General features: G+C 44.1%; 4 protein-coding genes across 4 annotated transcripts; 2 read left to right on the forward strand and 2 right to left on the reverse strand.

Annotated features, from left to right (window-relative positions):
• Positions 1 to 1,823: 1,823 nt before the first annotated feature.
• On the reverse strand, positions 1,824 to 4,836 carry LOC102703103 (superoxide dismutase [Cu-Zn] 2-like). Its single transcript, XM_006649583.3, has 7 exons — positions 4,628 to 4,836; positions 4,388 to 4,489; positions 3,545 to 3,640; positions 3,401 to 3,432; positions 3,236 to 3,311; positions 2,142 to 2,195; positions 1,824 to 2,017 (listed from the first exon to the last, which is right to left on the reverse strand). Exons 1-7 carry the CDS (start codon positions 4,731 to 4,733, stop codon positions 1,989 to 1,991), a joined length of 495 nt encoding a protein of 164 aa, XP_006649646.1. The 5' UTR covers positions 4,734 to 4,836; the 3' UTR covers positions 1,824 to 1,988.
• A 990-nt stretch (positions 4,837 to 5,826) lies between these two features.
• Positions 5,827 to 14,415, reverse strand: LOC102703378 (beta-hexosaminidase 2). The gene is made up of 6 exons (XM_040521910.1): positions 13,512 to 14,415; positions 12,492 to 13,416; positions 8,999 to 9,213; positions 8,225 to 8,424; positions 6,423 to 6,931; positions 5,827 to 6,286 (listed from the first exon to the last, which is right to left on the reverse strand). The coding sequence occupies exons 1-6, from the start codon at positions 14,347 to 14,349 to the stop codon at positions 5,974 to 5,976; spliced, it is 3,000 nt and encodes a 999-aa protein (XP_040377844.1). The 5' UTR covers positions 14,350 to 14,415; the 3' UTR covers positions 5,827 to 5,973.
• A 1,500-nt stretch (positions 14,416 to 15,915) lies between these two features.
• LOC102703662 lies at positions 15,916 to 19,736 on the forward strand. Its single transcript, XM_006649585.3, has 7 exons — positions 15,916 to 16,181; positions 17,366 to 17,527; positions 17,624 to 17,690; positions 17,777 to 17,842; positions 17,913 to 18,031; positions 18,516 to 18,589; positions 18,738 to 19,736. Exons 1-7 carry the CDS (start codon positions 16,039 to 16,041, stop codon positions 19,457 to 19,459), a joined length of 1,353 nt encoding a protein of 450 aa, XP_006649648.1. The 5' UTR covers positions 15,916 to 16,038; the 3' UTR covers positions 19,460 to 19,736.
• A 205-nt stretch (positions 19,737 to 19,941) lies between these two features.
• LOC102703944 (50S ribosomal protein L15, chloroplastic) lies at positions 19,942 to 22,011 on the forward strand. Its single transcript, XM_006649586.3, has 3 exons — positions 19,942 to 20,416; positions 20,573 to 20,724; positions 21,667 to 22,011. The coding sequence occupies exons 1-3, from the start codon at positions 19,999 to 20,001 to the stop codon at positions 21,886 to 21,888; spliced, it is 792 nt and encodes a 263-aa protein (XP_006649649.3). The 5' UTR covers positions 19,942 to 19,998; the 3' UTR covers positions 21,889 to 22,011.
• The last annotated feature ends 4,018 nt before the right edge of the window (positions 22,012 to 26,029 follow it).

Here is a 26,029-nt window from a genome sequence, read left to right on the forward strand (position 1 = left end):
AAGGCTATGAAAAGAAGAAAAAGAGAAGAGAACTAAACTATGATTGGGTTCGTCTTGCTCCAAACTTGGTTTTCCAAGGGGGGATAGATTCAAACCGAGGGACATTTTCCACCTATTCGGTCTTCCTTTTGCATCTCTCTTTTCTCGGTCTCGTTTGAGGTGAGTGATACTACTAGCACTATTAACTGCACATGTACTCCTGTAGTTTTGTCATGAACAGTTGGACCGACCAAGTGGTTCCTGTCACAAAAAACCACGGTTATTCACAGACGACGCTATACGTTGTTGCCACTACGACGACGACCGATCGTACAGAACAACGGACTTAATGGCACGGCAGGAACGGTCGGCCCGGCCGCCCGCCCGCTCGCGCGGTGCATCGGAGGGATCACGCTGCCAAGCGAGACGACGGTGTCGCCACGGCGCACGCGCACGCACACGCACACGCAGGCGAAGCCGAGGCGCAGGGACGACACGACCCCGCACACGCCACGATGATCCCGCCCCGCGAATGCTGCCGCGCGCGCGCCGTCGCCCCCACGCAGACGACCCGCCCGCACGCACGGGCGCGCCTTCGATCGCTCGCCTGCGTGCATGATTCCATCCACAGCCGCGCCACGTACTACGTGCGGGGCTCGTTTATTTTACTCGGTCCCAAACCGACCCAGGGTACGTACGCACGCAGTACGTGCTGCGTGACGCCGTTATGGCCGGGATTCGTCAGTGGCCACCACCACCGCTCGCGCCCGCCGAGACCGGACGCCTCCGCGCGAAGTCCACGAGCCGCTTCTCCGTGGCGGCATCGGCGGCGCGGGGAGGCGTGCGGGGGGACGGTGTCCGTAGCAGCCGTCGCGGCTCGCGCCCGCCGGTATCCGCTCCGCTCCACCCGCCCGGCCCGGCGCCAAGGGGGAAGCTCCAGGCGTCGCGCGCGCCGCGAGAACGAAACGGGGGCACGGCTCGCTCGCCGCTTTTGGCGCGTTCCGCCGTGTCCGGTTCCCGTCGAGGCAATTCCTTACCCGGGGCGAGGGGGCTGACCTTGGTATCAGCATCGACGCCGGGGAGGCTACAAAACGCGATTTATATTTTACTTAACCTGCAAACTGCAAGTCGTATTGATGTAGCATGATCTCTTGCTCTTGTTTGCATCCCTGATGCGAGATTGTAGTGTTTGGACTCACTGTCTTGGGACTGTCACACCTCACGGATCGAAATGGATGGATCATGGCCGCCTGGTGCTCACGACGTCATATGCTGTCAGGATACTTGATCCTTGAGCAGCTAGGTTAGGCGAGCATTCGCAGTTTTTTTTTTCTTTTCAATACAGTAGGGAGTAGAATCTGACACAAGTTTGAAGCTGACAAATTGGATTGCTCGATTAAACACAGCGTAGGGGAGCATTTCCAGTTCTACGATCCTGTAGAGAGTAGAATCTGACACAAGTTTGAAGTTGACAAAATGGGTTTCAGTACGTTTGAAGCAACATAAAAGCGCACACCATGACAAACTCGTTTCCAGATTTGTCAGCGTTTGCTTGGTTGCATGGCAACCTTGTGAAAGCAGAGTAAATATGAGCCGGCAACACGAGTGCTAACTGCTAGCTTTGCCAGATTTGTCACGCTCGCCTAGGCTGTATATGCAGTACAAGCATATATTCACGAAAAGCTGCTTTATGTTTATTAAGCACCATAAGGACACTGGCTTATGTACAAATTCAAAAGCAGCATCCATTGTAAGCTGACGATTGTGAAATGGCAGCACATTGTTGTGAGTTTGCACAGCTTCAGTACAGGATATAAGGATGAGCATCTACCCACATGCTCATAAATCTGCAAACTTTTCCTTTATTTATAATATAACAAAGTCTGTATACATAACTGAAGGCAGTGATAACAAAACACATCCTTGAAATAGTCTGGATTGAAGAGCTCCAGTGGTTTCATCTCCGAACAGAAGCTCACCACCATCTCAAGCTTCATGGCTATAGATTGTTAAACTGCAGATCGAAGTCCAATGATACCTACAAGTTATTAGCATACATTTTATAAGCTTGTCTCTCCATTGGAGGGATCAGTCTTTCAAAGAAAAAATATATATTATTGGTATAATGTTTGTCCTTTGTGTTCCTCAGTACTATCATTTACCGCATCCAATTCTTGCTCCTGCATTTCCTGTTGTTTTACTGAGTTCATGCCCACCTTCAAAACATCAAAGTACAGTGATGATTAGTACAAGAAGTGTATGCTTCATCATTTGATACTAAATGGCAAAACATAACAGTTCATGAAGCCTATTCTGACATTATACATGTCATCCGAAATCTGAATCAACTGATTGATACTTAGAAATGACTTTGGAGCCCACTTGCCAAAGTCAGCCAGCTGTTATGAAAAGGAACCAAGTAAACCAATGTTTGAACAGGTGCAGAGAAAAACATTATACCAAAATATTGCATACTTAAATAATCAGATGCAATCTTATGTTGTTCAGAATCAAGTACATCATTATTGACCTTAATTGCAAGAGATTTATTGCCTCAACTCCTAGATATGCCTTGCCATATAAAAATAAAATAAAAGTAACGGCAGGCACTGAAGATAGTTGGTGAAACAATGGAACCTATAACGCTTGAAGGCTAGAAATATGTATTTCTTAAGACACTACAATAACTTTTGTCTGCTAGTCCAAAGTCCAAACATACAGAAATGTAACAGGGGAACAGACCGGCAGTTAGATTTTGAACTGCAGCATGACACAGCCAAAGCTAACCCTGTTATGTGGACCTGTTTAGGGCCCTTGCCTACTGGATTATGTCCAACTGTATCTCAACACATTAGCAGCAACAATTCATAGTAGCTACCAGCTACCCCGCCTCCCTCCAGAAAAAAGCAATCAGTAATTCAGCATATCCCAGATTAATGGGGCTTGGGCATGATAACATTTCCCATAGTATGACTTAGTACTTGACTACTAGTTATACTGAAAGGTTGAAGAGCCAAATCTCAAGCAGCTTTGGAACACTGAATAGGCTGAGGGTACCTAGGAACCAAGGATTACTTATATGAATCTTCAAGCATGATAGCATGCCCATTTAGCAGTTAATAAGTTCCGAGTTACTCTTTCATAGTGAAATAAATATTTTTCTAAAAGAAGTGCCCATGTAATGTAGGAAGAGAGAATTCTCCTCAATTTTGCATGACAAACAACAATCTTGCAAGAGCAATAACGGAATGCTTACCCCTTCCTAGGTCATCAGGATCAGCATGAACAACAACTGCTCTTCCCAATATGGAATGAGGCCCACTAAGTGAAATCTTCACAAAATAATGAAGATGAATTACAATCATTAACATAAACAATAAGATGTGAAATCGATATTTTACATATTTCAAGACAACGGAACCTCTAGGTCCTTTATGAAGATATCTGCAATGCCTGGAATAGACAGGTGATGTATTATTGGTAGACATGAATTAATTTACAAAATAACTTGTTTGTGTCAGTTGTCTCAACAGTCTTAGTGTAAAGACGTAGATAGAGTGCTAACCATCTTTGTTGGCTATTATGTTTCCCAGGTCGCCCACGTGTCTTTCATCATCAGATGGTGCCCCATGGGACTTATTGTGAGGATTAAAATGGGGCCCTGGGGGGAGTAGTTTAATCAGAACAAACTAAAAAAATATGTCCCTCCATAACATTTCAAATCTACATTTAGTCTACACATCAAGACAACAAAAAAGGATAAATCCTGATGAATAAGATATTCGAAATAAAGAAAAAAAAAGAGAGTTGTTCACTTTACAGGGCAATAACAACTATCGAATAGACAATTATAAAGAAAGGGTGACTAGATAATTCTGAATTGGAAACAGTTTTGTAGGAAGGATTGGACATCTGCCGTTCTCAAAACTTCATCCTGAGTACACCACAAGGTAATTGCTGCCCATTCCATGATCCATCAGCAGCTTCTGAAACTGTCTCATTCATTGGGCAAAAGCAATTTTTTCATAGGCATGTCAAAGGCATTGTAACCTACAAAGCCTCGGCTGAAGGCCTGGCAACATCTTTATACAACCAACAGTTTTCTACCTTTTTTATATACAAATAAATGAGCCATTGGGTAATCCATCACAGCACAACTCAATTCATAATGAAATTGCTATTCCAGTAAAATTTCTCACACATTTATGCTTTGACCAACAGTCCAGCAAAATTAGACGCCTAGCTTCTCTTCTAGTAGCTAGTGTTGCAAATTCTACTTGTACCTAATTGAGCATCCGAGTTCACCCTTCGAAGTTGGAGTAACCGATCTTATCGAGCATTACCACATCAATTCCACAACCTAAGTCACAAACGAAGAAATCGTGATAAGCAAACGAAGGCGACGAACCGGTGGAGTTGCAGCCGTTGGTGGTGTCGCCGAAGGAGTGGATGTGGAAGCCGTGGAGGCCCGGGGCGAGACCGGCGACCCTCCCCTTCACCTCAGTATACCCTAAAAAAGCCGACGCAGAGATCAAGGCCACAAAACCACACCACCCCCTATCAGAGAGATAAGCTCGATTCACCAAAGAGAGGGGAGCCGCTGCGCGCGCGGGCGGCCAGCACGGAGCTCCGGGGAGGAGACGCGTACCGGTGGAGGGATCCTGGAAGAAGTTCAGGGCGCCGGCGACCGTGCTGTTGCCCCCGCCGCCGCTGATGAGGGCGACGCCCTTGAGGCCGCCGGCCTTCCCTGCCATTCTCCGGCGCTGCTGCTGCTGCTCCGGCCTCAGGCTCCCTCGCTCCTTGGCCTTACGCTTCTTCTTTTTTTTTTCCGGCCCTTATTTTTTTTTTTCGCTTCGCCAAAACCACTGGTTCGTCGTCTGATCTCTCGGCCGGCGCCCACGGTAAACAGCAGCCGGCTCTAGGCCTTGGGCCGACCGTGGAATCTGGCTCGTGGGCCTGAATTGAAATTGCTTCTTGTGGATTTTTTTTTCGTTCAAATATGTCCCGGACAATTTGGGCCGGAATTACGAGATATTCTACGCTTTGTACAAGTCAATTATATAATTTGTGATAATTATTTGTTTGAGATTGACCTCAAATAATTGGACTCAAAATAAATATGAGAATATCTAAAAATACAAGGGTGGATCTAGAGGTGGTCCCGGTTGGCCATGGACCACCAAAAAATTCTAATATAAAATATATATGTATGTGAAAGAATAACTGCTATAAAGAGAAAAAAGAATGACTCTTAGTAATACGTGATAGTGAATTTTTGATTAATTTTAAGCTTGTATTGAATATTTAGTATGATACATTGTATTTAAATAAATTTATATAAGTTGGACCACCCAAACTTAGAATCTTAAATATGCCTCTGTAAAAATATACCCCCTTCATTTTATAATGTAAGACTTTCTAATCTTGCCTAGATTCATCAATTAATGAATGTATATAATTTATATATATATGTCTAGATTCATTAGCATACATATGAATACTAGAAAGTCTTATAATAAAAAAACGAAGGGAGTACTATTGATAAGTGTTCTATTTTAAAAATACCATTGACAAATGCAACTTTTTGAAAAATACCGTTGTATGAGTTTGTTTGTACCAGAATGGCATGTCGTTAGATTCCATGCATTCCTCTGTGTTAATTGCATCACATTTTTTTGATAGAAAAGTGGATTTAACCTTAGTGACGATGATATTTTTGAGACAAATATGCTTGTACAATATATTATCTGGAAGTTGTGTTCATCATTGTATTTCTTGGAAAATTATGTTTTTTTAATGGCAATTGTTGGGATTTTCTGAAATATTTATGTACATGCACACTTTAATTTCACATCTTGATTTACGAATTGTTTTATTTTGTGTGGTGGTACAAAGTACAGACCCAAACCTCGCCCACGAAATCCAACATAGACCGAGAGACCACTCCAATCAAGTAACCTTATTTCCCGCGCTAGATTCACCCAGCGCGCTCGATCAGTACTCGCCCTGCTCCTCGTCGTCGTCCTCGACGTCGGCACCGACCTCCTCGTAGTCCTTCTCCAGCGCGGCGAGGTCCTCCCGGGCCTCGGAGAACTCCCCTTCCTCCATCCCTTCGCCGACGTACCAGTGCACGAACGCGCGCTTGGCGTACATGAGGTCGAACTTGCGGTCGATCCGCGAGAACACCTCCGCCACCGCCGTGTTGTTGCTGATCATGCACACCGCCCGCCGCACCTTCGCCAGGTCCCCTCCCGGCACCACCGTCGGCGGCTGGTAGTTTATCCCGCACTTGAACCCAGTCGGACACCTTCGTTTGCATCCGGCAACAGAGCAAGAAAACAAACAAAAAAACAGAGTCGTCGTCATCATCTCCGGCTAAAATCTCAGCCACTTTTGACACAGCTCGGCGAGAGAGAGAGAGTCTGAGAGAGTTCATCACGTACCAGTCGACGAACTGCACCGTCCTCCTGGTCTTGATCGAGTGCACGGCGGCGTTGACGTCCTTGGGCACGACGTCGCCACGGTACATCAGGCAGCAGGCCATGTACTTGCCGTGCCTCGGGTCGCACCTGGCCATGACGCTGCCGGGCTCGAACACGGAGTTGGTGATCTCCGGGACGGAGTGCTGCTCGTGGAACGCCTTCTCGGCGGAGATGATGGGCGCGTAGGAGGACAGCATGAAGTGTATCCTCGGGTACGGCACCAGGTTGGTCTGGAACTCGGTGATGTCGACGTTGATCGCGCCGTCGAACCGCAGCGACGTGGTCAGCGACGATATCACCTGCGAGATGAGCCGGTTCAGGTTGGTGTACGAGGGGCGCTCGATGCCCAGCGACCTCTTGGAGATGTCGTAGATGGCCTCGTTGTCCAGGAGGACGACGACGTCGGTGTGCTCGATCAGGGAATGGGTAGAGAGCACGCTGTTGTAAGGCTCTACGACGGCCGTAGAGATCTGCAACACACACACACGCACACAGGGAGGGGTTTCAAATTTTCACCACAGGTATGCGTTGGGATATCAATCTCTAGAATCATGTATAGTTTAACAAAATGCTATATGTAAAAGTGTAATAGAAGTGTTTCTCATGATGAATATAAAAACATAACATTTATGATGTTAAACTATAACGACTTCTAATAATATAAACCAAAATAATAAATAGAAATAGTGACGTAGGATAAAACCAGAATAATAAATAGGAGTAATTTGACACGAAGAGGGAATTATTACTTTCTTCATTCCACAATCTTAAGGCTTTTTAACTTTAACTATATTCATACGGATACTAATGCACCTAGATACATATATAAACTATATGTATTGATTGACAAATAAATCTAAACTAGACCAGAAAGTCTAAAAGTATAGAACATAGAGAGCATTATGATGTACTATTATATTGTAATTTAAGTATGTTCACAGTCATCAGAAAAATAAAATCAATCATGTACCTACGTACTGTCCTATCTCCTACCGACCTCTCTATGTCAATAAATAAAGAGTAAATCCAAGAAATGTCTATGATAAACACCAAAGTCCAAAACATAACATCGACAAATCGAAGTGCGAGTTCATGAAATTGTCATCGTACATATGACTATATCCCAGAGGACCGATGATGGACCCTAGAAGTGATGTCATTTATAGAACAAAGTCGTTTGTGCAATGATATTTCATTAAACTTGCACTTGTTGATAGCATTTTTTTAGAACTGTACACCTGTCAATGACAAAATTTATTGAATTATCTCATGAATAAATATGACCTCAGATTATATCCATGCTTTAACATCTACTCAGAAAGATAGCATGAAGAAATTGGTGTTTCCATCAATTATAGGTCGATGTTGCTGTAAGGATCGTTCTACGGATTACGGAGATAGGATATGCAGATTTTTATTTGTATTTTTACCACAAGAATCAGATAGTTGTAGTAGTTAGTGTGGTCATTTTCAGATACTTACTGAATGAAAAATTGCTGACAAATGGACGTGTTTGGGATCATGCAGAGAGAATCCATTTTAAGAAATTGCAATTCTTTAATGGACACAGTTTGTGTGTGTTTTCCATGAGAGATTTTCATATTCATGCGCTTGTCAAATAATGATACAAAAGTATCATTGGACACATTCTTTATGCTTGAGTACTATAACTTTTTCATGAGACAGTAATTCAGAGTGCAAAACTCTGTTACGAACGCAAACATAATAGGATAGCGACTGAATTAAGAAGCTTTCTATATTACCTGTGGCGAAGGATATATTGTGAACCCGAGCTTCGACTTCCTACCGTAATCTACTGATAGGCGCTCCAAGAGTAATGAACCAAGTCCAGAGCCAGTTCCTCCACCAACAGCATTGAAAACCAGAAAACCTTGGAGACCAGAGCAGTTGTCTGCCAATTTTCTTAGCCGATCAAGGCAAAGATCTACCACTTCTCTTCCAACTGCAACCAAAAATAATAATAATAAACAGATTTGAATATTTCCTAAAAAAATATTTGTAGAAGAGAGGCATATGACAGTTTCACAAGCATGGCAATTATTTAAAGTAGGTCGCTGGAGGTAATTGTTTGACTTTTCCATGAAAAAACCAAACAACATATTTACAAACAAAAAATAATTTATAAATAAAACTTTTATTTACGTATTCTTAACGATCTAAAAACCAAGGCTAGAAAATAAACTTCAGCGAAAAATTATATTATTTAAAATTTAGCTCATAAACATAAGTAGAAGCGAAAAGATACGGGTCGATGTGAGAAGTAACACCATCCTAGAATGATTATATTATTTTGTTAAACAAAAGAACAATAACATTATATGTATTCGCAGTTTTAGACTCCCACGGTATCCACCCAGACCATAGCTGTGTGGATTAGTTGTGCCTCTGTAATGTTGCTTGTGAATATTCTAGTTGGAGTATAGTATATCAACATTTTGATTGAGACATTTTCAGATGCACTTTTTTTTTTGAAAAATGAATCAGGTCCAGGCAAGCATGGATTACACGATTCAAACCTGTGTAGTGTCCACGAGCAAAGTTGTTAGCAGCGTCTTCCTTGTAGGAGATGAGCTGCTCTGGGTGGAATAGCTGGCGGTATGGCCCCGTCTTCACCTCGTCAATCACCGTGGGCTCCAGGTCGACGAACAGCGCCCTTGGGACGTGCTTGCCTGAACCTGTCTCGCTGAAGAACGTGTTGAATGCATCTCTTGCAAGCCCAGGAGAGGTATCACTGCAAGCAGGTGGCAAATATGATCAAGGATTAGGATATCGTAAACTTGGAGCCATTGGTCGCATCTGTCCGTAGAAAGTCTACATGGTTTTCTTCCTTTTCTGACATTGACACACAAAAAAAAAAGCACAGGCTTTCTACTCCCAAAGCAATCGGTTTGGGGATCACAGACGGCATTTCTTCAAGAACAGTGCTAGCATGCATGATGTCAGACGTTCAATAAAAATCGCAAATTTCACTTCTGATTGTCATACATGATCAGAGACTGTCCTCGAAATTTTCCCCAGGATCAATTCTTGTTTAGGCTACGAGAAGAACCAACCTAACATACCAAAACCATCATCCAGAGATGGTAATTTCACAAAATTAAGTGGGAAAAGACAGCAAGGGATAGAGAGGAGCAAGAACTGCGATCAAGACGAACCTGGGCATGAGGCCGTCCGGCTGGATGCCATGCTCGAGGCAGTAGAGCTCCCAGCAAGAATTCCCCACCTGGATGCCCGCCTGCCCTATGTGGATGCTTATTATCTCCCTCATCTCTCCCCGTCTCTCTCGCTACAGCCTTCAGAGTTCAGAGTTTGGGATGAGTTCAGAGTTCAGAGGAAGACAGAAAGGGGACCAGAAAATGGGTTGAGCAGTTCACCACAGAGAAAAGGGGCAGGGAGATAAAAAGGAGGTCGGGCAGGCACAGTGGCGTGAACCGGAACTTTTCAGCCCCGCACACACGTTGCAGGAGAAGTTTTTGAGACCTTGACCTTTTTTTTTTGGGAGGCTGCAGGGAAAGTGACTCCAATGGAGAGGGAGCTATCAGGTGGACCAAACAACCAGCAGCTACTGCAAGAAAGGTGACTAGGCGAAGGGAGATGATGCCGGTCTACTCCATTCTTCCCGCCTTTCAGTAATGCTTAGTGTAAAATTGTCTTGGAATTACATGAGAAATTGCTTGTATTTGATTTTTACAGAATGCTGCTCAACAAAATCGATTACTACATCAAATTGGCTATACAGGCAGTTTACAGATGTACATGTAAAAATTGTTTTGCGAGATGTCTAACAAAAATGTCAATGTACTTACAGTGGTTTTCAAGCAGGACCTAAGCTTCGGAAAGAAAATTCCGTCATCTGCTGATGAAAGGAGGGCCAAGTTTGTCATCGATTTGGACACGTCCATCATAACACATGCTGTGATCAAAGACGCCTTTCATGGCCACAACGCTAAAATGAGAACATCTGCAGCGCGTGCTGATGAGTTCGATGGAGAGTCAGCCCGGGAATTGCTCGTCTTGGTGATGAACTGCACCGAGTACCATATCCTTACTGTTCTTTTTTTTTTTCTGAACTGATAAGTACCACAAACTGGGGACACCACAGAGTGTCAGAGTAGTTGCATAGACTCTGAACATGCAATCCGAATGATCTCACACCGAAGGCTCTCAAAACAAAAATTACACCCCAGTCAAACGATCCCTTAGAAAGCAAAGAAAATCAACACTAGTGTAGACTATTTTTCAACAATCTATTATATATATAAAAAGTAACAGAAAAAGGAGTCACCACGTTCGCTCTCACGGGCTAGAAAATCCCATGTTAATCAAAGGAAAATAAGAGAAAAAATAAAAACATTTTTTGGATCGGACAAGGAGATTTTTTAGATAAAAAAACGTGGATTTTGCCGTCCGTTAGTCCTGATAATATACGATTAGTTGACAGCCTCCATCTGCAAACCGACTTTCGACTCCCATATCTATTTTTTGTTGCAGCGGGATTAGCCGCAGATAGCTAACCTGATTAGCAGCTGATTACTGAATTAAAATTTAGATTTGATTCTTAATTTAAAGGGTTGTTTTTTATTATCAAATATATTATACAATATATTGCAAATTTAACACTATAATTTTGATACCTAAATAAATTCTTAAATCAAGTCATTATTATATTTATCTACTCTAGATGAAATAAGTATTTAAGTAAAATTAACTTAACCCGGTGCAAAGCACATGTAAATATTTAATTTATTCATATATTTTACCATCCAAATTTCTACTATTATAAAAATTGATAGCGTTTGCATCCACGTTCGCTCTTATGTGCTAGAAAATCCTATATTAATAGAGAAAAATAAGAAAAATAGAAAAACAGAAATACGGCAGGAGTTGGATACGGACGAAAAAAAGTTTGGAAAAGAATCAAAAAGATCGTTAGGTGCATGCGACGCGATCCATGCAGTCGCAGTCTCGCAGAGATCCACATTCCGCAGGTGGAGCCCACTTGCAGTCGCAGCCTGCGATTTTAATCGGATTGAAGGAAGAGGAAATAACGAGTTTTTTAATTGGACAACGAAAATCAAAGGAAAATAAGAGAGAGAAAAATAAAAGATATTTTTTAACCGGATAGATCGATTAAAAATAAGAAAAAATAATAAAGAGTCCATGTGTAATAAAGTTTATAAAAATCCAAATCTTGAATTCAAAGTTTTAAAATAATTAATATTGAGGGAAAAGTTTATATATAAATACAATTTAGAAAGATATAAAATTTTGGTTAAAAATATGAAAAAATTAAGAAAGAGTCAACATACAAATACAATTTAGAAGTATCTAAAATTTAAATTACAAATTAAATATTATGCATAAAAGAGTTAAGGTAGCAGTACAGTTTAGAATATAGGTAAATGTAGTTCTATGTAAAAATATAATTTAAAAAATAATATTTAAATTAACAATTAAAAAATTATTATTATCAAGATAAGTGACTTTATATAGATAAAATTTATAATAATGCTAGCCACGCAATATGCACGGGTCCACCGTGCTAGTTTTTTATTAAGATCACATCCGTACAAAATTACAAATAGGTGGTTTTGCTGCAGCCTTGTTCATCTACTATTGAACTAGACGAATGCTATACTATCTACTCGTGTTATTGAGACATAAACGATGAAAACAAAAATCTGTGCAGCATCAAGTACCGCAAGTCAGCAACCACGCATAAAGAAGACTTCGATCTTACCCAAGAACGTCTTTCTGCACGGAATAGAACTCAGCGACTTTGTTGAATAATAATTCGCGATCGGGAGGTTCCCTCCCAGAGATGGCATCAGAAGAGAGTTTTGGTCGGTTTATTCCGTTCTTGGTTTCTCCAGCGATCAGTCGATGTCACGCCCCCAAGATCGATGCTGATTCTTCTTCTCTGTCACTTGGATTTCTGAACCCGGAAGCGGCGGGAGCAGGCGACACTGCTACTGTGACAGGTTGCACATGCCGGGGTGGAGCGGGCACCAGAGCGGCTGGATGGGCTCGGCGCGGATGCCGCGTTCCACCATGCGGTGCCTCCAGTCGTTGAGGCGCTCGGTGGCATTGGCGTACCGCTTCTTGCCGTTGGAGCCCTTGTTGCCGGACCAGAGCGTCTCCGCGGCGGCGGCGGCCCTCGGCCACAGCCTGCCGTCCAGCACCGTCTCGTCCGACTGCTCCGACCACAGCGCCACCTCCCCGCCCAGCACCAGCTGGGCCTCGACGTCGGTCAGCCCGTGCAGGATGTCGTAGTCGTAGACGCGCTGCCACGTCTTGAAGGGCGCGCACCAGGACCCTCCCGTGCCCCCGGGGTCGTTGAACAGCGGCGTGCCCTCGCGCTCCTTCTCCTGCTTGTCGTACCGGCTGTCGTTGCCCACCCACCCGCCGTGCCCGCAGTCCAGGTAGTAGTACGACGCCGACGACACGATGGCGCGGTACCCCGCGGCGACGACGCGCTTCGTGTTCTCCGGCCCGTTGTTCCACGTCTGCAGTATGGTGGTCTCCTTCGGCAGAATCGTCGGCCCGACGGTCACCTTGGGCCCGAGGAGGACGTCCTCCCAGTAGACCACCGTGCGGTTCAACTCCTGCACCAGGAACGGCCGCGTCGCGTTGATGAACAACTCCAGGAGATGGTCGTGCGTGCCGCCTTCCCCGAGGAACCGGCGCACCACCGGGTCGTCCTCCCAGCACGCCGTGTTCACCTCATCGGCGCCGCCGTGGAGGTATGGGTCCGGGAACAAGGCCACCAGGTCGCGCAGCACGTCCTGCGCGATGCGGTACGTCTTGGGGTTGAGCGGGTTCAGCTGCCCCGTGCCGGGCTCCGCCGCCAGCGCCGGCTTCGCCCTCGGCGCCCAGAACTTGTTCGCGCAGGTGACGATCTCCGGGTACGCTCCCGCCCACGAACCCGTGTGCCCTGATCCGTGCGTGACGATTGCCTTGAGCATTCCGATGGTATAGAGAACAATTGAATTGAAATGTAGGATCAGAGTAGTTGGGATTCTCACTTACCGGGCATGTCGATCTCGGGGATGACGCGGATGCCGAAGGACGCAGCGAAGCTGACGACGCGGCGGACGTCGTTGTCGGTGTAGCGCATGGTGGGGGAATAGGAGCCGAGGTTGGCGAGGTTGGGGACCGTGGGGAGAACGATGGGGAAGGATTGGGCGTCGGTGATGTGCCAGTGGAAGACGTTGAGCTTGTTGAAGGCCATGGCGCGGAGGGTGTGGAGGATGTCGCGGACCGGGTAGTAATTCCGGGCGGTGTCGAGGAGGATGCCGCGGTGGGTGAAGTGGGGGCGGTCAGAGATCTCGATGCCGCTGGGGACGATCGGCTGGCCTCCGGTGGCGGCGCCGCCGCCCGCCCAGGCGAGCTGGGAGAATGTCTCGAGGCCACGGATGGCGCCCCAGGAAGTGGCGGCGGAGATATCAGCCGATCCGGAGTCCGGGAGCACGGAGAGCGTGTAGGACTCGTCGACGCCGGGGCCGAGCGGGACTTCGGGGTCGGAGACGGAGAGCGCGAGGAGGCGGATGGGGGCGCGGGCCAGGGTGTAGTTGGCTGGGGGCACCAGCGGCACATGGCGCTCGGCGCGGATGAGGCTGGTGTAGAAGGCTATGGCGTGGCGGAGCGACGGGTGCGACGGCACGGCGCGGATGCTGAACGACGGCGAGAGCGGCGCGTACACCGGGGACTGCCACGAGATTGACGTCGGCTTGGGCCAAACCTGCAGCTTCTGAGGCAGCAGCGGAGGAGGGGGAGGGTGCGAGGGCGGCGGCACGGAGGCGGCGCCGGGCGAAGCCGCTGGCCGGAAGAGCACGAGGATGAGGAGGAGATACGGCAATGGCGCCATCGCCGTATTGGACGAGCGGTCGGGTCGCCTCCGGCGGAGTGAGCAGTGGGGATCCAGTGGCTTTGACTGGATTGGTCGTGATCGAGAGGGTGGCGCTGTCCGCAACACGCGGTGACTAGGGAGCAAGGCCGTTCTACTACACACGAGGCCTCAAGGCTGGCCCATCTGCTGTTGCTCGGCCCGCTACTATCCAAAAGCAGCCCATTTGGCGCGGCTCAAGTAATCAACTAATTTTACATCCGAGTAGTTTTTCTTTAATTATGCACAAGCTATCACTAATGTATAAATTGGAGAATATTTTTCAATGGCCCAGTGTGACTGGAAATTCATCAATCCTTTGATTTCGGTGTCGCTACAGCTCTCATAATCTGAAGTTCCCTCGTGTGTTGGCTGTGGATTAATTTGGCAGTATAGCTCGACATGTACTGTAGACTCTTAGCAGTAACTCTTCTAAAATCTTACAGGTGGCAGACTATAAGAGCAGTACAATAGCATGCTATAAGTCAACTATAAATATATTTTAAAAATATAAGAGATAAGAGAAGAGCAGTGAACTATAGATTTATAGCCAGCTACAGCACAGACTCTAAGACAAAATGTGCATATGACAGGTGGGATCATGTATTAATAGTTTAGTAGTATAAATTTTGTAGGTAACTATTATATGAATTGACTATAAGATTGATCATAGATGATTTTGAGCTAGTAATTGCCTATACTATTGTACTTGCTCTAAGCATCTCTTTGAAACACAGGATTGTGAAAGCAAGGAAAAAACATAGAACTAAGTGTCATGCCCACCAGATTTCTATATGAGTTGAAAACACATTGAAATTCAAAATAATCGTTTGATTCATACACAGAAGAAACAACGAAATTTAAAGCTATAAGAAGAAGAAAATATGAGGTAGGATCTCATATTTATTTTCCTCCAAAATCTCTATAGGATTGAACAATCCATCAGAATTTCAAAGGAAAGGATATGATACAATCCTTTATTTCAAAGGCTCTCATAGAAAATTTTCAATAAGATTGAAATCCTCCAAAACTTCAATATTTTTCCTACAAATCAAAATGGTCCTAAACCTTTTCTTTGGAATGGATGGGCTTGTGAAAGATCCGAGCTAAATCATATAAAATTTATACATTGCTGAAAAAGTCATGCATTTTTATGTCTTGTTTAGGGGAGTTTAATATGGTGAATGACTGCAGTGATTATATGTCTACATCTCATGCAGGCGGCTGCAGTGATAGATGGTGAACTCCCAAGTCAATATGCATGATGGCATAGTAAATCTGTATAAAAAATGAAAGATCTAGTGCATTAGACAAGATACGATAATCATTTGTGGAGATATAATTTTTTATTATACATCCATCGAATATAGATGAAACGTGAACAGAGGAAGTATCACTTTAGGGCATCTTCAGTTTAAAGAAATTTTAAAAAGGAAATGTAAAAATTAAACTGTTTTTTCTGAAATTTAATTAAAATTACTGATCGATGAAGCAATCTCTTCAAAACAACCTAGCATTGCTAGCATCCGGGCGTGGAGGCCTCCAATGGCTTCGTGAAACACAATACCCAACCCGACCAAATGGACAAGTCCATCTTCCAGAACCCTGACCGGAGTCCTCCCCTAAACCCTCCCCCATCGCCAAATACTCTCTCCTACTCCTCCTCCGGTCATGGGGGGCGCGGATCCGGACCGGGGCGGCGGCGGGCCGGACATCTCCAAGCTCTTCTGCCACTACAACGCCCTCTACTTCCACGACTCCCTCGGCACCTGCGCCGTCTCCTGGGCGACGGACGAGGATCCGCTCCCCCATCGGTACGCGTCGCCCTACGAAAATCCTCGCGCTCTCGAGTGCTATCCGGGGCCCGATCTGCTAAGTGCTGCGAATTTAGGTTTTGGGTGTTGGATTACGCGGGGGTATTGCGAGATTGCTCTATCCATGTCTTGCCACGGAGCATGCGTGGCTTGGTAGATTCAATGCGATACTCTAGCTTTCTAGCGGAGCTGCACGCGAGAACAATCCTGCTGTGTAGGGGGTTCTGATTCGGTGCTTCAGGAGGTGCAAGATGTTCAGGCACCCCTCATCGGTCGAATCCACTGTTTCATCTACCAGTGTATCAGTGCCAAAAGAAATGAGCACTTATCTCTCTTTTCATTAGAACTAGAAAACATTGACCCCTTAAAAATGAATTAGGGCATCAAATGGAATGAACCAGAATGAGAGATTTGATTTCTTGACAATCCGCAAATTGGGGTTCAATTATTTGTCAACCAGCCAGAACATAGGTGATTTATATTATCTGTGCCCTGCCGTTGGCTGGAGTTCGATCTGTTAACCTATCTTTGGATTGTTCTCCTTTTCATTGACCATATGAGCTACACTGTTTGAGATGATCAATGCCTAGGTCCAAACCATAAAAAAGGAAGGAGTTTTAATCTACGCTTTGGCATGCTTTGTAGGAAGAAACTGGGAAAATAGTGTAAAACACATTAACTTTCGGGAAGGATTCAAAATTTTTTTCTATAAAGTAGAATAAAAATGCCATTTAAACTATTAGACTGGTTACATTGACATGTCTTCTCCATTTGTTTAAAATTTCCAGGGCACTTGCATTATGCCTATTTATGTCCCAAATATGTTAGTTTTGTAAATCTACTGGTGAATGTGCACAGCATTTTGAACAGAGCATACAGCATAGTGACCGGTGATGTATTGGTCTGGACAACTCAGCCACATTTATGGCACTGTCATGCGCATATTGTTCTAGCAAGCATGTTCAACGGCATTAGAGTTATCTGTCATACTGTCGTTTTGGTCATCATCGTCAATTATAATTGACTGGGAATGATGCTAACTGTATGAACCTTGCATATTTTTATCTTACCACTATCTTTTTTCACATCAACTCTGCTGCCAGAAATTTCATCAAAGACCATAGTACTTGCTATTACCAGTATGATTGTATTGAAACTTTCCATTTTCAATCATTTTGGTGCAGTGAAGTAGGTGGTTGTGAATATTATCCTGGAGGTGGTGGCTGTATTATACTGCTTTCGAGATCCTTGTATGAACGCTACACAGACTTGGATTTAAAGAATGTGTTGCTTCATGAAATGATTCATGCTTATATGTGCATCAAAGATAGTAATGATAACCATAGGTACTTTTCCAATAACTGACACCTTCTAGTATTAACCCCTGAATTTTCTGTCTACCTTTTCTCATTTTGATTAATTTAAAACCTGTGATCACGCAGTGACCATGGACCAAAATTCCGGAAACTGATGAATACAATAAATTTAAACTCTGTAGCTGATCCTCATGTAAGTTGAATTCAAGTGTCAACTTTCAATCAGCCTGTGCCTACATATTTCGTGTTATCATAATGATATTTTTTAATTATATCCAGCGTCCTGTTGGTGGCTACAGCATAACTATGCTTCATGAGATCAGAAAGAAATATTATCTACACAAAGTAAGAACCTGATCTTTAGCAAGTAAATCTTATTTTCTAATTTTAGGTCGGCAGCTAATGATCTTTGTAGTGTGAAAGCTGTGGAGATTTGATCAAGTCAACTGAAATCAGAGGACCTTCACATGATGATTGCATTGAGGGAATGGGTGCTAATGACTCGTGTGGTAGTTCAAGTTGTCACTGGCATTGGTATTAGCTATACATTTCTTTGTATTTTTTTGTTCCATGCATGCATTATTGACATACATTTTTCAGCCAATTCTGTAGTTTCCATGGTGTGTAATCTGTACCTTGTTGGTGTGTCCTTGCAACATGCCTCAGTTATTGTTAATTTTGACAAAGAGAGATATTAAGCTAAGAAAGTAATGATGAGTGCCTTCTTTAATACTCCTATTTAACATGTTCTTTGTGTCATTGGCACTTTACCGATTACATAATCTAAAAAGTGGCAAATGATCTGATTTAGATTTTCCTTTACTGGAGGTGAAATTGATATGTCCAGCAGCCAAACAAGATTAGTAACACATGAACAATTATCATGTTCTTTGTTGTCCTTAGAGTCTTGCGTACACCTCGCAGGTTGTTATACCTAATTCAACTTTAAAATTTGTGCCACTGAGTTTATGGATTCAGTCATGCTCTTTTGGAATGATTTGGCTTACTGTACATGCAGGCACAAGAAGCGGTGCTCTGGTAGCTATCACAGAGTTCAAGGATCATCACCAGGTTGTGTAGAGGGTTCAAAAGGTAGTTCAAGCTATGATAACATTTTAAGGCCACAACATACTATTTTGTTGAAATGCCTTGAGAGGACTCTTTACTGCAGATATACAATTTTAAATTCTTAGTATGCCTACTCATACAAAGTGATGATACTACTAATTGTTCTTGGTAGCTTTATCTGAAGAAGCACTTGATTGCAAGGATGGAGAATCAGCCCCTGGAAGTTGGCACAATGAACCTACATCAATTAAGAGCGGAAAAAGCAATAAGCATGAATTGGAAGAAACCTCTACTGGGTTTCTTCCTCCTGATGATTTAATTGGTATTTCTGGACCAGAGTCCTCAAGAGGCGCATCTAATAAGAAAATCAAATTGTCCAAGGATATTGGATTGGATGCTCAGGAGGCACTGAAGCGTCCAAGAACAACCACACTGAAGAAGAACCAAGAGTGCAGCAGACAAAAGAAAAGAAAAGTAAGCAAGTGGGATGGTTCCTACTCAGTGATAATTGAATGGCTGAACTACTATTCTGTGGATGAATCAGACGATGATGAGGTACCTTTGATAAATAAAAGAACTGAAAGAAGAAAGCGGCAGAAGTTACTGAAAGTTGCTCAGGTTAGGGAATCCAATAGTGGCAGTGAGGGTGCTAGTTCCATATCTTTTGTAGAAAATGGCATAAATTCTAGCAGTGCTGGTTCTTACCCTCAAAGCGTAGGGGAGGACAATGACAACTCTGAAATTGTCCCAGATACTCGAGTTGATGGAAGTTCGTTACCAGGTCATCCCGTGGGTAGCCATGTAGTAACTGAAGGTCAAGCTGGCCATGAAACTGCACCGTCACCATTGAACTCACCAACTAGAGGCATCATTGTTGACATTTCAGATGGTTGATGCCCAGCGTTCCGTTAGCTTTTTCCTGCTGAGGCCTGGATGTACAATTGTCCAGGCCATAGTTGTAACATTTCTGTTTAACTCGTGCACCTTTCTATGAAGCATGTTCTTGTACATATTTTCCTCTTATCCGCTATTTTCACCCTTTTTCCCTTGGTATAGAGCAGTTCAGTATACTGACTCTGTCAGATGGTGTGATTTAAGAAATCCAGATCACGTTCTCTTTTGGTTGATGGTATGTAGCTTCAGTTATTTTCTTTTAAGATCAAGTCAATTATGTTCATTTATTTAAATCTTGTATTTACAAGATTATGTAAACTGCAGTATTCACTTGGATGGAGAGAAATTCCGTTTTAAATCCTTAAATAAATAAACAGAAGGAAAGCAAATAACATGAAGCTGTTCAAAATATAGGGAAAAGAGGCCCAATTTGGCCCATTTATCCAACCGTCTTATCTCCCTTGCGTCCTCCCAGTTATCCCCTTCTATCCACTCCAGCCAAGCCGCGCAGGCGCGCACTCCGCTCACCGACCACCGCCATGGCGTCCATCACCCTCCTCTCCCTCGCCCCCACGGCCGCCTTGCTCCACCTCCCGGCCTCCGCGTCCCTCTACTCCTCCTTCGCCGCCGCTCCCGGCCCCACCGCAGGCCGTCGGTCCGTCGTCCTCCGTGCCCGCCCGCGCCGCTGCGTCGCGGTCGTGTGCAGCGCCGCGGCGGCCGAGGCCACGGAGGCGGAGCCCGCGGAGAAGTTCCGGCTTGACAACCTGGGCCCGCAGAAGGGTTCGCGGCGGCGGCCGAAGCGGAAGGGGCGCGGTATCGCGGCGGGGCAGGGCGCGAGCTGCGGGTTCGGTATGCGCGGCCAGAAGTCGCGCTCGGGGCCCGGCGTCCGGCGCGGGTTCGAGGGAGGGCAGATGCCGCTCTACCGCCGCCTCCCCAAGCTCCGCGGCATTGCTGGCGGTGAGTCTCTTCAAGCTGCGCTTCCCCTTCTCGTCTCAATGGAGGCCTCACACATTAAATGCACTGACAATTGAGTGGGAACACGCTAGTACCTTCCATTTGAAGAATGCTGTGATTGAGAGGTGACTTGTTGGTAGTTCTACCTTGCGATTTCAGGAATGCATATTGGGTTGCCGAAGTATGTGCCGTTCAATTTGGGAGACCTGGCGCGTGGTGGGTTTAAGGATGGTGACGAGATATCATTGGAATCCTTGAAATCGAGGGGTTTAATTAATCCATCTGGCAGGGAGAGAAAGCTTCCTCTGAAGGTACATCAACTAATCATTATCCTTTTCTTTAAGTCGTCACTGTAAATGATCATGTTACTGAAATCTGAACGTCTCCCTTCAAAAAATAAAAAATAAAAATCTGAACGTCTTGCATTTGAATGTTCATCAAGCTCACCACTGCTGGGTACACGTTTAGTTGTATATATTGTTGGATTGAATGGCTGCTCTGGTTATTTTTGTAGTTCTCAAATGTTACCGTGTTATTATTTAGAGCCTGAGTTGTTATGTCCTTAGCATCAATTACCAAGTTCAGCATATCTGCATATGAGTCTCAAGTTGTGTCCGGGTGATAATTTTTTCTTAGCTTGTGTTGGACAAGCACGACATGATGTGCTGAGTGTTTCCATCAGCTGCTCTAGAATCTATAAAGTATGACAAACTATATTTGTTGAGTAGGTAACCCACTAAAGGTGTAAGTCTGCATATCTATAGGTCATAAGCATGAAGTGCTATCAATATCCCAACAAAACCTTGTGGCCTTACAAGTATACTGCATGTCTGCATCAGTCCAACAAACCCAAAAGATGATGTAACTGTATTTACATCTTCACACTAAGTTTGGATTGTTGGAACTAGATGCATTAATGTGCTATGGGATTGCATCTTATAGAGGTCAGCAGTATGGTGATTGGTCATTGGTGTGACAAATGATTCTCCAAGCGCGTAACTTAAAGTGCACCTTGAACATCATAGTTGTCCAACTTTAACTGTTCTTTCTGGTCCTATTTCATCTGATTAGTTTGGGGGTGCTATCACCTTTATCCTTACGATAGGCTTTTGCCTGCTTTTAACATCTCATTTTCATAAAATGACGTTCCTTTCATCTTCCGTGGTGTAGAGTGATACAGCAATGCTGCTATTGTTATTGTATTGTTTCTGTGTGTGCAGTAATAGTATGCTAACTTGTGAAGACCTATGTAGATTTTAGGAGACGGTGATGTATCAGTCAAGTTGAATATCAAGGCTGGGGCGTTCTCTGCTTCAGCCAAGGAGAAGCTCGAGGCAGCTGGTTGTACTTTAACTCTGTTGCCAAAGCGGAAGAAATGGCTACCGCAGTCTTATCTGAAGAACCAAGCTCGTGCAGAAGAATACTTTAGCAAGAAAAATGGTGGTGCTGCTGAATCTGATGAAGCATCTGCTTAGAATTCATATACGCTGTACTTCTCTTTTACCCTTTTCTTTAGCATATACTTATTGCTCAAACATTTCTGCAAAAGTCCCACACTCCACAAATTTGTATCTATCTGATATGCAACCATTTTTTTTCTTTGTTTCCTTTTAAAATGTGATATACTCATAGGTATGCATCCCCCCTCCCCTTTTCTTTAAGGAACCTCTACTAGTAGAAATTACACTGGCCCTAAATTAGTTTTTGAAAAGGGTAACTTACCGCAATCCTTGTGATCTTGCACTTATATTTCAAAGCTGCCTGTAGTATTTACTGTCTATGTTGTGTTAGAGTTTGATGTCAGTTCTTTAAAGAAAAAGAATAGATGGTTCATCTAGGAGCTAAAACTCTGTTTTAAACTAATTTAGGTTTGATCCTGCCATTTTTTTAAAGAAATAAGTATTCATCTGAGTGTCTTAGGTTATGCCCATATGTAAATTTGCGTCTTTAAGTTGTGCATATATGCCTTTCGTGATTTTCCGGGAAAGTGGACAACTGGACACACATGGGGCATGCACACTCAATCACTGCACTTTTCATCCAGTGACAAGAAGGGGCGATTGTTATACAAGGGTACAAGCATTCTGTGTGCTTAAAAAATTGATTTGTGGACACAAATTTCAATAGAACTCATCCATGAATATTGCTTGCTTGAAGTTGTATTAGGACACTGTAATATACTGCCACGTACTATCTTCGTTCCAAAATATAAGCTTGTTTAGGTTTTTTTAACAAATACTAAGGTGGTGTTAAAAGATTCCCTTTTAGTCACTTCAATGATTATTTTTTGAATTTTGAATTGATTAGATTCCCTTCCAAAGCACCTGATTGGTGGTGTAATCATTAGAATGATCGAAATAATAGAAATCCATGCATGAATCTTTATATTGTGCCATAAAATTTAAATGCTAGAAATGCTTATATTTTGGAGCCAAGGGAGTATATTACAAGGAATTTTTGTTTGATTTAATAGGATAACGCGTCCTTCCTGAAACTGCCTACAGTTATATCGTCATTTTGAACTTCATATTCTCTCGTTTTTGGCTCATGGAAAGTGGCTGAATCATGGATTTAAATCAGTGTACCTATAAAGATAATACCTTTTCTATGACTGTCCTGATATTTATGTATGTAAAAACTTTTGTTCCGTGCATCAAATAAGTATAAAAAGCTTTTAAAGAACTTATTGATGTACATCTGAAATATCTGGTTGAAATTCATTGCAATTTATGAAAAAACGAATCCTACAAATTTTAAAAAGGAGGGAAAAAATAGTGGAGAACAGGGACATGGCATTGGTACTGTTCACAACAAACTCGTCGTTTATGTTTATTTTAGTATACCTGAATTTGAAGTTCAAAGGGTGTCATAACTCACCACTGTCCTGAAATTCTTTCCCTTCCCTTTTAGTTTATCACACTGTCCTGAAATTCTTTTCTTTCCCTTTCAATATTTCACCCTCTTACTCCCTCTTGACGTTTTACCTTTTCTTTGATTCTGTTCAGTTGTTTACATAATGTCAATTATGTCTCATGCTTGTGTTTTTCTGCTGCTATGTTTCGATATTTCTTTAGGAAAATAATCTTTACCATTTCGGTCAATTCTGTTCCATCTGACTATCTGAAGGTTTTAATTTTTTGAGATACTTTTCATTTAATCCTAAATAGTTCTTTACATCCTTTTGAAGTTAAAATCATTTGTATTTTAGATTAACATATGCACCATCTTCATTTGTGTCCACGTGTCATTGAGTAAATTTCCGGTGGCATTATGTATTATGCTGTTTGCTATGAACTGCATGCAAGATTTTAACTAGTCATACTTGCACGTTCAATGATCAGTAGTTTATTAATACAACAGATACACAAACTAGTTAAACAAGTTACTGGCCTAATCATTAGGCAGCTTTAGTCAAATATCATTGCAAAGTACTAATTGAACAGTATAAAGTTTGGATTCTAACTGGGACTACAATCGTTAGAAAATTACCTTCTGAATTGATCCAGGGTAAGTTGGATAGAAATGGAGTGACTGATTTGTTGTTGTGTATTAATTATAAATAGAGAGATCACCACGGAATTAGATTAGTGCATACGTATGCTTCAGCCTTCATGCTACTGATCAGAAGACTCCCCTGCCAAAGGGATCGGATCTCTTGCTCATGGATTATGCGTGTGAGTAGGCAGACGATCTATGATCACCACTGTGCCATGTCGAGCAAGATTTGTGGCGCGAAGTTAGCATTAAGTTGGACTACATTTAAGAACTCCTTTTCTTGGATGAATTTGGACATAGCGGAATGATAAACAGTGACAGGCTGTTAGGAGAGTGAGATGTGCTCTCCTGTTGTTTTGGGACACTGAACACGCTAACACTGTACCGCATACATCTGGCTGTTGCTTCTGCTTCTCGAACTGATCCAGCAAAGTGTGCAATAATAATCCAGAAGCATTAGTAAGGGTAGAACGGTAGTACAAGTGATGATAGCTTTGTGCTACGCTGTTTTTGGTTAGTGCGGCACAGTAGAAACGCCAAATATGGCCTATCAGGCCAGTCTCGTGGAAGTTTTATAAGTAATAAATAGGGTGTTATGTATATATTTTTAATGATGTGGCAACGTATTAACGAAGAGAGAGATGAAATAAGTTTTATGGGGGATGAAACTCTGTATGCATAGTTATCTAGATAGCTTGTGTTATGCATATAACCTAGAAAACAACAATAGATGAAACTATGTACCGAGAGATAAGTGTTTTATCCTAGTTTTAAACATTTTTAGATGACATGTTACTCTAGTTCATAGAAGATGACCTTGGAGAACGGAGCACTAGCAGCAGCCGCCATCAACTTAATATGCCATACCGTATCACGCAAAGCGAGGGCTTTTTGCGCGTTTTTCGTGCATTCCACTCCCCTCCCCTCCATGGCGCAGCGGCGCACAACAGCGACGCTCGTGAATGCACCACGGATGAAGTCCGCCCCCGCCCCGCGCCATTACTCCCCCCTCCGTTCCCTTTTCACGCCAGCCTAACCACCAGATCGTGCGACCCAAAAACAAACTTCCGCATGGCATCGCAAGCCAAGGCGGCCCCGGCCGCAGCGCAAAGCCGAGAGAAGATGACCCAGCACCCCACCACACGGCCACACCCCTCATTTCCTCGGCCCAACCACAACACCCATCCCGTCCGCCGCCTGCCAAACACATTTAACGCCTCCCAACCACGCGCCCCCGCGGCCGCGACCGGCCAAGCCAAACCCATCCGCTGCTTCGCCAAGCTCGTCGACGCCCAACCGACGCACGCGGCGACGCACGTCGAGTTACCTTCGCTCAGCTCGCGCGCCACGACGCACGCGGCCGGGGAAAGAGGAAAAAAGCCCGCCTTTGTCACCTTCCTTCCCCCTCCCCACTCCGTCGCCATGGCTCCCTCCCTCCTCTCCCCTGTGCAGTGGCCATTAATTGCGAGCCCTCCAGGCTCCAGCCACAGCCAGCCTCGCGTCCACACACCCCCACCCACCCGCACCGCACCCACCAACCCGGCGCCTCGCCCGCATTTACTGGCATCCCATCGGTCTGTGACTCTCTCTGCCCGTCACGCTGCACTTCCATCCTGGCACGCACGCACGCACGCACGCAGCCGTCGGGTCCTGAATCGAACGGCCGGTTTTGATCGTCTCCATGAATGAAAAAGCGATTACGTCCTCAGCCGGAGCATGATTGATGTTCTGAGGAGGAACGGAAACTGAGGCGATTTGGAAAGAAAGCCGTCTTCTCTATTCAAGGAAGAGCCTGTCCCGGAAAACATGTCGGCACGGTGACCGCATTTACTATTTACGTTCACAACTGTATAGAAGAAGTACTACTCGTAGGAATATAAGGAAGGGATAATCAGGGTTCTTCGAAAAAAGAAAGGCATAATAATCAGACAAATTTGGATTGCACCGAGCTGAGGGCCCGTGCAGATCAGGCATGCAAGTAAACCCAAGTCGCTGTCGCAATTCATGCTAATAAAAAACGGAATTTGGCTTAAGAGAGGAGTGAACTGTAAGGTAACACATGCCTGACGCACACTTGCGTGAGTAAATGCTCTAGGGTGGTGAGCTAATGAGCATACACGA

Source organism: Oryza brachyantha, chromosome 3 (assembly GCF_000231095.2).
Source record: "Oryza brachyantha chromosome 3, ObraRS2, whole genome shotgun sequence".
Lineage (NCBI taxonomy): Eukaryota > Viridiplantae > Streptophyta > Magnoliopsida > Poales > Poaceae > Oryza > Oryza brachyantha.

Excerpts from the sequence above, each read along its gene's own strand:
- LOC102703103 (XM_006649583.3), bottom strand. The coding sequence starts at position 4,733 with ATGGCAGGGAAGGCCGGCGGCCTCAAGGGCGTCGCCCTCATCAGCGGC. Across the intron at positions 3,641-4,387 it reads CAACGGCTGCAACTCCACCG|GGCCCCATTTTAATCCTCAC; the intron begins GTTCGTCGCCTT and ends TACTCCCCCCAG. Across the intron at positions 3,433-3,544 it reads CATAATAGCCAACAAAGATG|GCATTGCAGATATCTTCATA; the intron begins GTTAGCACTCTA and ends TGTCTATTCCAG.
- LOC102703944 (XM_006649586.3), top strand. The coding sequence starts at position 19,999 with ATGGCGTCCATCACCCTCCTCTCCCTCGCCCCCACGGCCGCCTTGCTC. Across the intron at positions 20,417-20,572 it reads GCTCCGCGGCATTGCTGGCG|GAATGCATATTGGGTTGCCG; the intron begins GTGAGTCTCTTC and ends TTGCGATTTCAG. Across the intron at positions 20,725-21,666 it reads AGAGAAAGCTTCCTCTGAAG|ATTTTAGGAGACGGTGATGT; the intron begins GTACATCAACTA and ends AGACCTATGTAG.
- LOC102703378 (XM_040521910.1), bottom strand. The coding sequence starts at position 14,349 with ATGGCGCCATTGCCGTATCTCCTCCTCATCCTCGTGCTCTTCCGGCCA. Across the intron at positions 13,417-13,511 it reads CCCCGAGATCGACATGCCCG|GGCACACGGGTTCGTGGGCG; the intron begins GTAAGTGAGAAT and ends CGCACGGATCAG. Across the intron at positions 6,932-8,224 it reads CAATATATCCTTCGCCACAG|ATCTCTACGGCCGTCGTAGA; the intron begins GTAATATAGAAA and ends TGTGTGTTGCAG.
- LOC102703662 (XM_006649585.3), top strand. The coding sequence starts at position 16,039 with ATGGGGGGCGCGGATCCGGACCGGGGCGGCGGCGGGCCGGACATCTCC. Across the intron at positions 17,691-17,776 it reads ACTCTGTAGCTGATCCTCAT|CGTCCTGTTGGTGGCTACAG; the intron begins GTAAGTTGAATT and ends AATTATATCCAG. Across the intron at positions 17,843-17,912 it reads AGAAATATTATCTACACAAA|TGTGAAAGCTGTGGAGATTT; the intron begins GTAAGAACCTGA and ends TGATCTTTGTAG.